This window comes from Ixodes scapularis, unplaced genomic scaffold, assembly GCF_016920785.2.
Source record: "Ixodes scapularis isolate PalLabHiFi unplaced genomic scaffold, ASM1692078v2 PGA_scaffold1__304_contigs__length_218370807, whole genome shotgun sequence".
Classification (NCBI taxonomy): Eukaryota; Metazoa; Arthropoda; class Arachnida; order Ixodida; family Ixodidae; genus Ixodes; species Ixodes scapularis.
Window position 1 is genome coordinate 31,257,447 of NW_024609846.1, and position 15,881 is coordinate 31,273,327.

General features: G+C 43.6%; 1 protein-coding gene across 1 annotated transcript in view; it reads left to right on the forward strand.

The window, feature by feature from the left end:
• Positions 1 to 13,306, forward strand: part of LOC120840334 (tetraspanin-33-like) — a 28,454-nt gene extending 15,148 nt beyond the window's left edge. The window contains exon 3 of the mRNA XM_040210811.2: positions 12,988 to 13,306. Within this exon, the coding sequence (XP_040066745.2) occupies positions 12,988 to 13,306 (319 nt within the window). The remainder of the gene's footprint in view (positions 1 to 12,987) is intronic.
• The last annotated feature ends 2,575 nt before the right edge of the window (positions 13,307 to 15,881 follow it).

The window sequence follows — 15,881 nt, forward strand, 5'->3', positions numbered from 1 at the left end:
CAACGACAGAGGCGGCACCAAGGACCCGTCTACAAAAGAGGCAGACACGGCATCGGCAGCGGCAGTCGGCGACGGAGTTATCTGCAGACAATAACAACCTGACTCTGCAGGTAGGAACTTTTTCATTACCTAAATTAAACACTCAACTCCCGTCGCCGACTGCCGACTGTTGATTGCCCATTACTGGTTACCGATTGAGGTGTCACAGAAATGCCGAAAGACGACGATACCGAAGACTTATGCTTGCACTGTAAAACTTCCATAAGAAAAGAAGACAGTGTATTAGAATGTAACGAATGTCACTCCAAGTACCACTTAGGACCTTGCTCAGGAGTAACCGAAATCGCCCTCCGAGGGAAGAGACCGGGATTTAAAGAATTATGGAAGTGTCAAACTTGTAAGGGGGCAAGATTAAGACTTCAGAGCACACATGAAGGCGGACAGCCCAGTCACGAAAAGCTGGATGTGCAGCAACAGCTGACTCAGATAATGAGCATGTTGAGCGTGCTCGCACCACTCAAACAGCAAGTCGATGAGTTAGTTACAATGAAGCAAACTGTGATGGACATAGAGAAGTCTGTGCAATCAATGTCGGACAGCTATGATGAGCTACTTAAGAAAGTAAAAGACCATGACAGTGAGATCAAAGATCTAAAAAAGAGGGTCAGTGAACTTGAAAACGAAAAAAAGAATGACGAAACGAATCAACTAAAAAAAGAGATAAACAAGCTGGAACAATACGGACGTAGAAATAACCTCGAAGTACATGGACTGGCCGAATCTTTGAACGAAAACCTACTAGAAAAGCTGAACAAAATCGCCGACCAGATAGAAGTGCCCAGACTAACCACAGATAACGTAGAAGCAGTTCACCGCATCCCCACAAAAACAAAGAAAACACCCATGGTGATAGTACGCTTTATCAACCGGAACGATCGAGATGCGTGGCTTAAAAATAAACAGAAACTGAGGAGTGGAGCGGAGGTAGATAACGTCTATCTAGAAGAAAACTTGACCGCTTCAAACCGAAAGTTGTTCTTTGATGTCAGAACAAAAGCAAAACACCTCGGGTACAAGTTTATCTGGCATAAAGAAGGATGCTCGTATGTGCGAAAACGAGAAGGCGACCCGACTCTAAGAATCGAGAATGAGAGTGACCTCGCAAAAATTGAATAGGGAAGTACATTCACCATATTAGACATGGAAAGGAAACAAACGTGTCTTTCTTTTGAAAAATGGTGGGATAGAATAAACGCTACTGTTAACCAGTTTTCCTTTGTTCTTCTACACACCAATGTACGCAGTCTTAAAAAACATTTTAATGAAATAAGCAGTATGATAGACCCTTATCTGGACAATTTAGACGTAATTGTATTATCAGAAACAAATATTTCATCTGATGAAGAAGCTTTGTTCTCTCTAGATCATTTTGAAACATTTTCGCATAATAGAGACGGGAAGAGAGGAGGAGGTGTCATGATCATGATAAATCAAAAATGGAAAATAACCAAATACGAAAAAGTAAACTTTTGCTCAACGGAGGCACTACGCATTGAAATAGAATACCACAGAAAAAAAATGTCTATATTAGGATTATATCGAGCACCTCAGGGTAATGTAAACATATTTTTAGATGATATCAATAAATGGCTAAACGACAACAAAGACACAGACTTAATAATTGTAGGGGATATTAATCTTGACATCACAAAACCTAGTTTAATGATAAATAATTACCTAGATGATATGGCACAAGCGGGACTGGAATCAATGATATATGAATTCACAAGAGAAGAGATATTAGGCGAGAAACTAACACAGTCATGTATTGATCATATACACGTGCGGTCGAAGGAAGGGAAACCCGAAGGACAAGTAATTTCTGAAAAAGTGGCTGACCATTATTTTGTGGCAGTAACTATTCCAGATCTTATTCAAAACAGTAATAAAATTGTTGAAGGCTCATTTATAAATAATAAAATAGTCGATAAACATATCCAAGAAATCGACTGGAACGTTCTCGCCGAAGAACAAAACCCAGAAAAATTATACGATAATATTGTTAAAATATTCAATGATATTTATACAAAGTCAACTCAAAGATGCAGTACGAAAAAACGTAAACAACAGAATCAATGGATAACTAAAGAAATTGACGACCTGATCAAAGAAAAAAAGAAAGCTTGGCAACTACTGAAAAGATTTCCTAATAATAAGAAGTACAAAGAAAGTAACAGAATAATTAGGAATAAAGTTACAGCATTAATAAGATTAACAAAAAGAAATTATTACTGGAACAAATTCTCTGAGACAAAAAATACAGCAGAATGCTGGTCCTTGGTAAACCAACTGTTACAACGAAAAAAGAAAAAAACGATTGAAGACACTATTCAAACAAACTTCGGTCCTGAACATGACTTAGGGATACTAGCAAATAGTTTTAATACAGAATATGTGCAGTCAATTGAAACTTTATGTTGTACGACAACGGAAAGACAACCAAATCAAATAAGAAATAATGATTCAATATTTTTCCCCGATATGGATGACAATGATCTAATTGAAATTGTAAAGCAATTAAAGACTAATAAGGCAACAGGGTTTGATCAAATTAGGGCTAGAGATATTAAATACCATATCACTATAATGAAACCTGTCCTATTACAGTTGTACAATCGTATATTTTCTAGCGGCATCATCCCAAAAAAACTTAAAACATCCGTTGTTCGGCCTATATACAAGAAAGGTGAGAAAAATAAATTCCTAAATTATAGACCAGTTTGTATCCTTTCTGTGATAAACTATATAATGGAAAAATATATTAATAAAGTTCTTAGGTGCTATATCGCTAAATATAACCTACTAACTAACACACAATATGAATTCAGGGAACATATAGGAACCAGTGACCTTCTAGAAGACTTTTTTGACTATGTAAATGAAAACATCGACGCCAGTAATTATGTTCTAGCCTTATTCATAGATTTTACGAGGGCCTTCGAAACAATCAATCATGATATTTTAATGGATAAACTCTATAGTATTGGAATTTGAGGGAAAACATATGATTTATTTCGGAATTATCTTGCTGATCGATTTCAGGTAGTACGTTTAGGTTCAAAATATAGCAAGGAAATTAAGGTAAAACAAGGAGTACCACAAGGTACAGTCCTCGGTCCACTACTCTTTAATATATATGTTAACGAGATAGCACAGGTTAGCTTAAAAAGTAAGCTCCTTCAATTTGCAGATGACACGGTAATTGTATACGCACATAGAAATTACGAAGTAGCGGCAATGACTATACAAGATGATATACATAAAATTATTCCTTGGTACCGTAAAAACCAAATAATTGTAAATGTTCTTAAAACGCAAGTAATATGCTTTAGAGATCCAAGAAAAAAAATCGTAAATGAATTTCCAATAAAAATGCATGATGAGAACTGCGACAACTGCTCGTGCATTCCGCTAAAATACGCTGATAATGTAAAATATCTGGGTATGCACATAGACAAATACGTTAAATGGGATATTCACATAGACCAGGTTTGCAAAAAATTAAGGGTATTAATGGCCCATATGTACCACATCCAAGAACTAGTACCGCGATCCATACTTAAAATGATATACAATTCACTGGGTAAATCCGTACTTCAGTATGGAATAACAGTTTACGGGCACTGTGCCAAGTATTTACAACTAAAGATAGAATCTATTCAAAAAAGGATAGTTAGGAATATTGGGTACCGACGCGAAGAAACAAATCTTTCAGATTATATGCATAAAGAATTAGGAATATTACGTTTCAGAGATCAAATGAAGTATGACATTATAATAAAGCATTTTTTCAACAATAAATATAGGCGCGAAAATAAAAAAGAAAGGACATTAAGACCTAATAAAAAATTTGTTGAACCATTTGTAAGAACAAGATATGGAGAGGCCACAAGGAAATATTACATACCTAAGCTTTATAATACATTACCCGACGAGCTACTTGAAATAAAATCCCCTAGAATAAAAAAAATAGCAAAAAAGTGGATAATTGAACAAGGAAAAAAAGATTCTTAAAAGGTAATAGGTATAACCGATGAGTATCCCCGAAAACGCAGGATATAAAAGGTTGTTATTGTGTTCTATTATTAGAATTGTCTCGTAAGTCGTGAATTCTATTCTTCTTTACAGTATGTAAATGTTAATTCAATATGATTCGATGGGTTTACACATGTACTCATCAAAGTAGGCGAACTAATATAAGCTGTAGAAGGAGGTGGAACTGCAGTAATAGGTACTAATATTGGTATGTTTTGTTATTTTTAGTTATGTGTGCAATAAAAATGCAGAGGCTCCTGTCGCGTCCCACACACAAGCCATCATTGGCTTATGTGGGCTTTATATTGTATTATTTGCAAACAAAGTAAATAAAGATGGTTTTTGTATTGTATTGTATTGTAGAGTAGATGCTCTTGTCCCGCCTAACCTTGTAGGAACATTCACGAACTGATAAAGACTGTTTTCGATAATTAGGGATTCTAAAGTCATGTAAAGGTTAGATTTGCACCGTGTAACAGGAAGTTTATCTTGCCAGTCAATCTCGGGAAGATTAAAATCACCACCTACGACGACGTAATCAGAGGTCAGCGCTGACAAAGCATTCGATAACGCCTCGAGTGGCTTTGTATCGCTGCCCCCAGGAGACCGGTAAAAGGAACCAACGGCTAGTTGTTTTGCATTTGCCAGTTCTATTCTGCACCAGACAGCTTCACAGGAGGGGTCATTGAAATTTAACACAATACTTTTGATATGACAGCTGACAAGTACAAAAACGCCACCTCCATGAGCGTTGCGATCCCTCCGATAGACATTGTAGTTGGAGGGAAATACCTCCGCGTCGCAAACAGTGTCATCCAACCACGACTCGGTAACTACAATTATGTCAGGATTAGTAACACTAATGAGGTCGGCGAGCTCATCCGCTTTATTCTTGATTCTGCGACAGTTTACAACAATAAAATCAAGTTCTTGTGGCTTACTTTTGCGGTATTTGAACGGGTTGTTTGATTGCTATTAAATATTTTCGACGACACGATCCGTTGTTGTATCATAGGTAAACGTCTTTTGTTCCAATGATAAGCCTATTAAAGCGTATTTTAATGTTTTCATTATGTTCCTTAGCAAAGTCAAGAAGTTTCTTCCTTTCCGATCTTACACGTAACGAAAAGTCTTCGCTAAGTGACAAGCAACTGCCTTTCAGTTTGTGCGCGTTAGAAAGAATGTTCTGCTTATCTTTGAATGAACAGAACTGCGCAACGATCGGTTATTTTTGGCTGTAGAAAAAACGACCAATTCTGTGAGCGCGTTCGATTGACGAAGGACCGACTTGAATCCCAAGACTATCCCTACATAGCGATATAACACTTCGTTCGGACTCATCCCACGTCTCGTTGACGGAATCTGGAAGTCCATAGAAAATCAGATTATTTCTCCGGGATCTATTTTCTAGAATCCTGTCGCATCATGAGTGAACTAAGTTGCGCAGTCACGGTTTCATTTTGTTTCTTAAAACGCCGTATCTCCCCGTCCATTTCCTTGACAGACAGTAGCTCTTTTTCAATCCCACCAATAGAAGCTGTAAGTGCAGCAAGCTTCCTTTCTGCGACCAACTGATTTTCTTTGATCTCCTTCAATTCCGAAAGTACCTTTGTCTGCCCTAGCTGTATCATCGGTATAACACGGAGTGCATCAAGGAGCTCCTGTTGCTGCTCCGCCGTGAGCGGGCCGGGGTTTTCTTCCACGTCCTCAGACAGCATTAAGCGTTTTTTTGATCAGGGATAAAACAACCCGACATTTCAAAGAGAGCACTTCAAGAACGCATTCAAAGGAACACTTCAAAAGGAACAGAAAGTTTTTTTTTTTTTAGTTCCAAAGGAACAGAAAGAATCAGTCTCATCACTACGGGGTCTAGTCGCACAAGCCGACCCTGGCTTCGACTGACCCGCCTCGTACATGCTGAAGAAAGAACAATCCGAATAAAGTTATTATTATTATTATTATTATTATTATTATTAAAGGCCATCACTTAAATTTGAACTGTATGCACTAACTTGCGGCGTTCACGCCGAAATTCCCCACTTTGAATGCATTTTTTTTTCTTTCTTTCTAGCAATTGGTGTTGGCGGTAGTACCATTAAGCTTATCGTGTGTTGTGACTTTGTGTTTACTTTTTATAATTTTTAAGTGTATTTTTCTAGGGCTTGTCCGTTGTTTGTGTTGTCCGTACTATTGCTTTATACCCTGTTCTGCCTTACATGTTAACACAGTGCACCTGTACCAAGACCGCAAGGTTGTTCCCGGGCACGAATAAAAACATTGATTGATTGATTGATTGATTATTATTATTATTATTATTATTGATGTCCTTGTTTAATTGTGTTCCAGGGCTGCCCAATAGATGGCGCTAGTGTGTTCACTCGTCGTGTGAACCAGCCTTCAGCAAAGGCCTCATCCAGCATGTTTTCATGCTGGATAGAGCACTTTCTGGGAAAGTACCATTTCATTCAATTTTAGAAAACGAACAGTCCAGCGTGGTAATAAAAAACAGCAAAAAAAAAAAAAAAAATACAGCGGCGCGAGCTTCGCCTCGCCAATCAAAAGAAGGAGACAACCAACCACGATGATATCATCATTTATTTATTTATTTAATTACCTCTAAAGGCCCACAGGAACATTACATAGAGGGGGGGGGGGTATAGAATATCATCATGGTCGCACAATGTTGTAATTGTATGAAATATAAAAGGAAACGTAATCACGCTAACAGAGCTCAAAACGCGTCACATGGTGCATGATCACGCACACCAGCATGTAGTAAGTCCTAAGTCACTAAAATGTAAAGCAGAAGAAATGTACGAGTGCTACCAAAAAAGTGGGTACATAGAAAACCTTAAAGGAAAGACTTACTCGGCGATGATGAAATTGAAAAGTGAAAATGTAAAGGCACCGAACGTACACGTGCTACTTAGAAAAGAAAAACAAAATAGATTTCACGAGACACATAACAGTGAAACAAACGTGTCATGGTTTGTTCTCTGTGCATTTTCGCTTGTCAACTCATTCCAGTCGACTATGGCCCGCAGAAGTTTATAAATTGACGTGCACTGTTCTTTTGGTGCAATGACCCGTCTTCGATTTGTTTTCGGAGCATGAAAAAAGCGGGCGGTACCGTGCCCCGTTGGTTCGTGGTCCCTGTGGCCTAAAAAGCGTCCAATCTTCTTGCCGCGGAGATCACGTTGTTGTTGAAGCATAGACAGGTTCGCCCCCTTTTCTTGATTCAACCGTAAACAACAGTGATTAGTGTCCTGAGTGTATCGATGCGCAGTATACACTCAGAGAGATCTCCAAGTGATATGGTCACGAATGGCAATTAATGAGGCGACCAATGAACAGACAAATACTAAGTGTTTAATCTGGCAAACTTGTACGAGAACAAAAAGAAAGAAAGGGGCATCGAGGGCGTCGATTGCGGCGTATATAGGAAGTATTCAGCACGCGACTGCTGAGCGCGTGCTGTCGGCGAGCTTCCGCAGTTCTTTTGCAACGTGCATTCCGCACCATCAAGATTGCTGTTCTTAGCAGCCTATTAATGTGAGCTCGCTATGAGCATGCGCTCTAAACATCGCCCTCAACTATGGCGTCCAGTGAGTAGCGGGATCGAGCGCCGGGGCGAGACTGGCTTTGCACGAGGGGAGCGCTAAGAGGAAGGTAATCCTCCCCTCTCCTAAGCTGCGATGAGAGCCAAGTTAGGACAAGGTACAAAGCAGAGAAGATAAAAAAGAAAAAGGCGAAGTGTACGTCGCCCTTTAAGGCTTCCCAGGAAGCCTTAAAGGCCGACGTACACTTGGCGCTTTCTACTTTTGCCCACTTCCTGCTTTCTTATATCCTCTCCACTTTTTACCTTGCCCAACTTGGCTCCCCTCGCAGTTTAGGAGAGGATTATCTCCCCTGCAGAAAACTGAGGTTGTACGCCGGCCTTTAACAGACATTCGACCTCGGTTCTTCTGGGATTATATATTGTGAGCATGAACAAACTACATGATTCTCAAACATTCTAGAATCTTGCTATGGCAGGGGACCGAATCCCGGCCACCTCGCCAACTTAGCTACGCTGGTGCGTGTGTGTTTTTTTTTTTTAATTATTGTTTAGCTACGCTGACTTGACTACGCAATCGGTGTAACCACTAACGAAAAAATAGTCAGAGTGCAGGCGAGCTGGTGTAAGTTGAGCATGATTGTAAACTTGAGACTGGGGCAGAAAAGAGAACACAACAGAAGGTAGAAAAAGAGGAGGCAACGTCTCAAACTCAGCTTTGAGACGTTGCCTCCTCTTTTTCTACCTTCTGTTGTGTTCTCTTTTTTGCCGCAGTCTCAAGTTTACAATCATGTTCGGTGTAACCAAGTCGAACGAATTTCGACAGTTCTCCGACCTTAGGGGTTCTTCAACCATATGCCATTTTACTGTGTAAGCTTTAAAGAAATTGCTGCTGTGCGTCCACACTTTCCTGTAGAACACTCGCTTAGCCAACAGCTGCAATCTCGGCGACTGACAAGGCTGAAAAAGTTTTTCACTGACGAAAATATATAAATAAACTGCCCCATGTAAAGTTAAGCATGGCATGTTGTGCGCTAACGATCATGCTCAGTATAACAGAGGAGAATGCCTTTCTAGGCTTAAACGCTTGGTTTCGACCTCGTTATTTGCCTAAATATTCTACTTCCATAGGACAATGTAGCGTGTTCGATGTTGAGGACGGAAGAGATGGTGCGACCGACTCCGAGCTTAGGTCAAAACGTTCCGTTTAATCCACGTGCCGTCGCGCTCGTGCCAACACGTGTAGCGTCGTCGTTTTTGTTCGTGGCGACGCTAGACGTACTGACGGCTACAGATAGCCCCTCACTGCATGCCTGCAGTAGGGTGCAGGGGACGGAGCTATTCTGTTAGCGTCCAGCGTCTCCAGCAACAAGAACGACGACGCTCCTGGTGTCCTCGTGTTGGCACGAGCCCGACGGCACCTGGATCACGGTGACCTGGATTAAGCATAACGTTTCCCTTAAGCTTGAAGTCGGTAGCACTATTTCTTCCGTCCTCAACTTCGAACACGCTACCAATTGGTGACCCAGACGTGACAAATGCACTCTAAAAAAAAAAGAAAGGTGTAAAAGGGTGCATTGTTACATCCTTTGTCCCATATAATACACAGCAAAACTTCAATTTCACGTACAGCGCCCTACAGTCAAACAGACGGCCCCAAATTTTACGAGGGGCTTAATAGCCGTGTGGTACAACTTATTAAAATAGCTAATGTACCGTGTTACTGACTACAAAAAAAAAAAAGAAATAATCGGGGTTTTCTTGGCCGTTCTGTAAAAGCTCGGTGTTTTCTTTATGTGGTCTTCGATCCGTACTTTAGCTATTTAAAAGTTATATCGCACCGTTATCAAGCCCCTCGTAAAGTTTGGGGCCGTCTGTTCCGGGTGTAGGGCGCTGTACGTGGGATTGAAGTTTTGGGGTGTATTATATGGGACAATGGGTGTAACGATACACCCTTTTACACCTTTTTTTTTAGAGTGTGCTACAGTCAGTTTCCACTCGCCGACTGTTATTCCAGAGAAATTATGAGCTACAGGCGCCATTTTTTAGTTTGTATACGAGCACCCTGCTTTCTAAAAACTAGCACGAATGTACAGTGCCCCTCAAACTTAACGCCGCCACTCGGTTACACCCCGGTTATGCAAATATTTATCTATTGCATGCTACCCAAAGATAAATTGGTCGCTGCAGCTGCTCGAATACCTTCCCCTGGTTGGGTTCTCATCGGGGACGCGAATGTTCACCAAGTAGTTCGACCACTAGGTTCAGGAATAGCTCAACAAGTGAATAAACCGGACTATCTAGTGGCGGCGTTAAGTTTGAGGGGCACTGTACGTGCACTGGGCACGTCCAGAGCTTACTATTTGGAAAGAGACGAAGTCCTCTGAGCTCGCACTCATTGCGCTTGATCAGCGAACAATGTGCTCATTCACATAAAAATATAAACATCCGGTGGCGTCATTCCGCAGTGCTGGTGGCTATTTATTTTTACCGAAGAGCTGTTAGAGGCTAGTTTTCCGAGGATCGTGTCCCCCGCAAAGAAATGTCGACACAAAACTCTGGACAGCTATCGCCATCTATGAGTGACTGCGGCAACCAGACTTGCCGGCCTCGCTCATAGATTCATAGATGGCTGCAACCTTTCCAGCCTTCCACTCTGGTTTTCACCAGAGTAGAAAGGCTGAATTTCTCTGGGCGTCGTCCTAGATGTCGTCCTCGAGGTCATCCTAGAAGTCGTCCTAGAAGTCGTCCGTGAGGTCTTCCTAGACGTCGTCCTTGAGGTCGTCCTTGAAGTTGTCCTTGAGGCCGTCCTAGAAGTCATCCTTGAGGTCGTCATAGACGTTGTCCTTCAGGTCGTCCTAGATGTCGTCCTCTAGGCGTCCTCCTTGAGGTCGTCCAAGAAGTCGTGCTTGAGGTCGTCCCATCATAGTACAGCTTCGCTGGTCTTCCTTCTTCACCGAGTGGAAAGGCTGAAAGATTTTGTTGATTTAACACTTCTACGGTGTGAAATTAACACGATGGAAAGAGCAGAAGGCAAGTCACTAACATGGTGGATTCAATTACACCAGCGTAAAAGATACATTTTAAAATTAAGCCCTTTTCTGGCAGAGCTGAAAACGCTCCAAGGTGGGACGGGCCGGATCACGCAATCGAATTTACAGTCTCGTTTTTTAGAAGCAGCTGTACGTGATTTGAGATGTCCATGTCTCACGGTGTTGGCTGTTCCGCCATATTGCAGTATTCTCAAAGCTTTCGTAAAGAAACTCCCGGTTTTAACCGGTTAATTTCTTCTTCAGATAAGAGGCGAAAAAAGATGACACGAAGAAGCGATGCGAAAAAGCGGCGTGGTAGTGATGTCATGAGCGTCACGTGACCAGGTCAAGCGATACAGCATGAGTTTTGAAGGCCCGGCTTAAACACGATCGCGCCGACGTTTATACCGACCGGGCAATAAAGTTTGGATCGACGGTAGCGTCATATTATGCGAAAGTTTCACGACTGTGAGACGGACCGCGGCCGCAATCTTTGGACTCGATCTCGAGCGTGAACATCCGAGGGCCCTACCAAACGGACGCAGCGATTGTGTCCAATCACTTGGCGGCATGCCCTATTGAAAAAAAAAACAGCAAGAAAATCTAACTGGTCAAGCTGGTAGTTAAGCTGGTCAAACTGGCCATTGTGGTAATTAAACTGATTTAACTTGCAATCAAGTTGGCTTAAGCTTGGCTAGCTAGAATTTGAGCTGGTCAGTCCGGTTTAAGTAAAAATCAGCATGCTCTAACTAGAATCTGGTTTCAGATTCAATCTGGTGTTGCTGGGAGCCAGTCTGGTCCTAACTGGTTTTCCATGGAGCCAATGTGGTCAAGCTGGCCCAAACCAATGTGTTCAAGCTAGCCCAAACCAGAGTTTTAATGACTGAGAGACAAGCTGGTGAAGCTGGTCAAACTCCAAATCGTGCTGGTCAAGCTGGTCTTTCTGGGAGCGCGCACGCCAAGGTCGGCTTGGTCTGGGACGAGGCCCCTTCCTGTGCTTTATCCTCTTGTTTTTGGTAGGTGACTGGGCGCTTCAGGTGCACGAAAGCCTCTCCCACCCGTTAGACACGCAAAATGTCAGCTACATCCTGTTTGCTCATTGAGCCGCTGTGACCTAGATACAGCTCCCCCAAACTCTCTTTTGTCCCCCATCGTGTGTTATCTTCTGCCCCGAAGTCGACAAAAAGATACCACCTTCCCCTCAGCTCGGCCAGAAGGAAGCGAGAGAAAGGGCACCAGATCCATTTACTCTCGAACCGATGTTTCTACAAAAGGTCGAATTCAAAGAGAAGTCAGTGTGCTCTTCTCGAAGGCCAGCGGTTTCCGACAGCCGAGTAAAGCGAGTTTTGAGCAGACAGCGAGCGGCAGTTCGTTGAGCGCAGGAAGAGGTCGCACGTTCTTACTGAGGCACCGCTTCATGTCTTCGAACGCGTGTGTGCTCGTAAATGGCGGTGGTGCCGAGGAGTATCGCCAATGTCATCCAAGCCGCACGGGTTCCTTGCCTCTGCCGACTACGCAAGAGGCCGCTTCGCCGCCCTCACTGGCGGGACCTATGTTCGCTTCTCTCATTCCTGTAGAATGTTTCTATTTTTATTGCCTGTTTTTGGCGTGTGTCTAGTATTTTTCATGTTGAGAGGTACGCAATTTAGTTCGAATAATATTGCTGGTTTTCCACCGAGAACCACTGTCTGTGCATCGGTTTGTACTGTGTCAACGCCGAGGTTGTGTAGCATCTGAGCACATGTGAGCAGGTCGTGAGTACGAAAATAATAAATTAAATGCCGAATTGCTTTGTTTGATGATTTTGGCTTAATCATCCTCTGTAATAATTTAAAAGCTGGGACCATCTTAAGCTGTTGCTTTTTTTTTGTTAGGCTGGCCTTCCCAAAGTTGCCTTCTTCGGCCACCATGCCCGCGCTGACTAGCAGCCAACCGAGTCGCCTTCTGTTCGCTGTAAAGTCCATCTTTGGTTCACAACTCTGAGATTATACTTGAAGCAAGTCCTTCAAAATGCGGTGCATCGGAACAGTGGCACGCCAACCAAAGGGCACCACAGAGGACGTGACGAGGCACCCAAGTGCGCGCCGTCATCGGCTGAGGTCGAAAGGAAGCAAAAGCGGGCACATTTGGGGTGTAAACAAATACACGAGGTGCGTAAGGAGCACACCAGCTTACACGGAGCATAACTTACTCTGTGTGCAAGCATTTTGTCAAAAATGACCTGAACGGCATGCAGGTTTTTTTAAAAGGGAGTCTCTAAAGACCCTGAGTGACGTTGGCTTACTGTCGATGTTTTCGATCCAGCTACTTCAACTGCAGCACGGCGAACCCGGGCTTCGAGCGGTGCTCGGTGCCATACTCGTGCTGCAAGAACGCCTCGAGCAGCCGGCTGGTGAGCGTCTTCTGCGGGCGCAACGTCCTCAACATGACTGAATCGGACGCCTGGTACCTGGTGCATCGGACTAACTGCCCGGACTCGGCGCGCAACTTCATCAAGCAGCATGTCATGATCGCCGCAGGGGTGTGCCTCGCGCTCGTCGTGGTGCTCGCCTTCGCCGACCTCGTCACCAACGCCATCATCGACGAGATTAAGGCCATTCGCCGGTTCTATAACCAGCCCTAATCCAGAAGTCTGTTGCCACGCGAGATCAGCAGTAGAGGCTCCGCTCCCAACACGCGCTCCTTGCCCTCCGACACGCGTTTGACTTTGCGTGCGCCGAAGTGGCATCGAAGGTAGCAAGCTCGCGCAAGAGGTGGAGGCTGGAGCATCTACCGCTGATCTTCTGTTGCAGCAGACTATACTCTGAATAAACCCAACTATGTAGAACTCCGCATGGTTACCGCATGGGTGCACACAGTTTGATATGTTCCAAGAGGGGGACTTGTACCACAATGGTGTGGAGTTCATGCTGCGTTCGAGTTACGGGACGCTGTTTTCGGTTTTTGCCGGGCATTATGCATCCGCAATCCGTATCTCAGAGGGAGATATTATCGGTGGGGCAAGCCGAGTCCCATTCGGCGTCGATGTTTGCGGCGTCTGAGTATTGTTCGGAGCGTGATGCGGCAGGCGGTGCCTGCGTTGACGCCGCGGAGGCGGCGTCCGTCATAGCGGAGCGCCACGTATGGGCAGGAAGCTTAACGAGGCTTAGCGGCAACACCGCTGCCGAGGAGATAAAGATGGTCGTTGATACAAAAATACGGACTCACCGACGATTATGTTGGTGTCAAAATGAGGCTGGAAGCTTTGGGGCACGATGAAGTAAATATTTCCGATGGATGGCTCACCAACCCGAGGATTTTGATGGATTACTCGGCGCACAAATCTGGAGCGTCAAATCTCGCGGTGTTCGAATTTTGAATCCTCATTAAAATGATTATTCGCAATCTGGCTGTAGCATTTATTTTCACCAAAACCTTTCCAGACCCAAGCCCTTAATGGATTATTGCGTGAGCGAAACCTTGTCTGATTTGCAAATGATTTGTCACATAATTCACTGCCATTCGTTTATCCGACAAAATCAGGTCACATGCACGCTCCATGTCGTCATCAGCCGTGGACGCGGAGGGGCGTCCGATTTCTTCTATATAGTATGGCTGACACTTGTGCGTCTTACCTTAAAAGAGATGTGCAACGATTTTAACGTTGAAAGAATTGGCACCTTCTACTTTCGACATTGTTTTTATTGTCACAAAGGACAGAAAACACACCTCCTTCTTTCGAAATGTTGCGATTCCGCCGCGTAATCGCGAGGCAAAACTTAAAATATTCCCCGACCTGCAGCCGCGAGCGGCGGCCATGAGAACCACGCGGTATGACGTCAATGGGGGTCTTGTAGGAAGATAACAAGTTGTGCAAATACCTGCTCGATAAAAGGTAACTTTTCCATAAATCTTGTCGTAAAAACTTTTATTATACGGAGGTTTAGTGGCGCCATCTATCCGAGGTCAACAAAACCGTCAGCTCTATCTGGTACCGCGAACAGCCGCCAGAAGCCGGAGGGGAAAGGGACGGGGATGGCCGGACCCGGATGAGATTTTCCTCCTTTTGCCATGTTGAGGTGTTGGCTGAGCAAGCACGTGGTCACGTGGTAGCGAGCGGGTGAGTTCTCGCTGCCCACTGATGGTTCTAGAGAAAGAGAGTGCTTCACCGGATCCCGCGCGTCCCCCATTGACATCACAGCGCACGTGACTCCGAAGATGGTGAAGGAGTTGAGAGGCGCCGAAAACATCAATCTTTGTCCATTTTTAAAATAAAAACTAGGACATGCAGGCAAAAGAGGTTTTTTGTTCTTTACTTCAGAAAGGTCGAGACACCAACTCCTAAATTATTTAGGCAAAGCACTGAAATGGTTGTACAGCTCCTTTAAATTTAAATATTCATTCAAACACACTTCTTTGCGACAAGACATTTTCTTTATGGTGAACACAAAGTCTTCGATAAATACCGCACAACACACAACCTCAGACAAGAAAAACGATCTCTTCCCCACTTGTGCAAACCACAAGTGGGGAAGCTTAGGGCCACTAAATACGCTGCTTAGAGTATCGGCACTCCGTTCCCCGATCTGGAGGGCGGAAAAGTGTTTCCTGCGTTTTTAGACAAAGCTTGAGATAACTGGCCATCATGATTTTAAGCTACAAGATGAGTAAGTGTCGTTACCCTGAAGCGTAGCTTATTTAGTGAGCCTAGGCCCTAGAGCCACTAAATAAGCTACGCTTCAGGATAACGACACTTACCGATGTATCCAGTTTTTCACACCTCAGTCGCAACTGAACTGACGTAACATCTTGAAACCTGCCCATCAGTGACATGAGGAGTCAGTGACCTCGCACGAAAAGTGCTGATAAGACAGCGTGGTCAACGGACATTTTAAGATAACCGGAGTGCGGGCAATTTTTTATTTACGCTCGTAGAAAACACAAAGTCCAGCATAACATCAATAAGCGTCCATGTGTTTTTGTTTTTTTTTTTAAATTTGGCTGTCTCAATAGAAACCGACCAATCCCCGTGCAAAGCAAAACTGCTGCTATTAGCCATGCAGTGTCACTCAAATTCGCTCAGTGCCAACCGAGTCCCGACACTTGTTCTAATCGGGCGGAAACAACTCCGAAGCTTTCAGAGTCGAGACATATCCAGTCATGGCTACTTGGCTCCGCGAGCGAAGCTGAGAGACAACGTGTACCACAGTTCATACGCG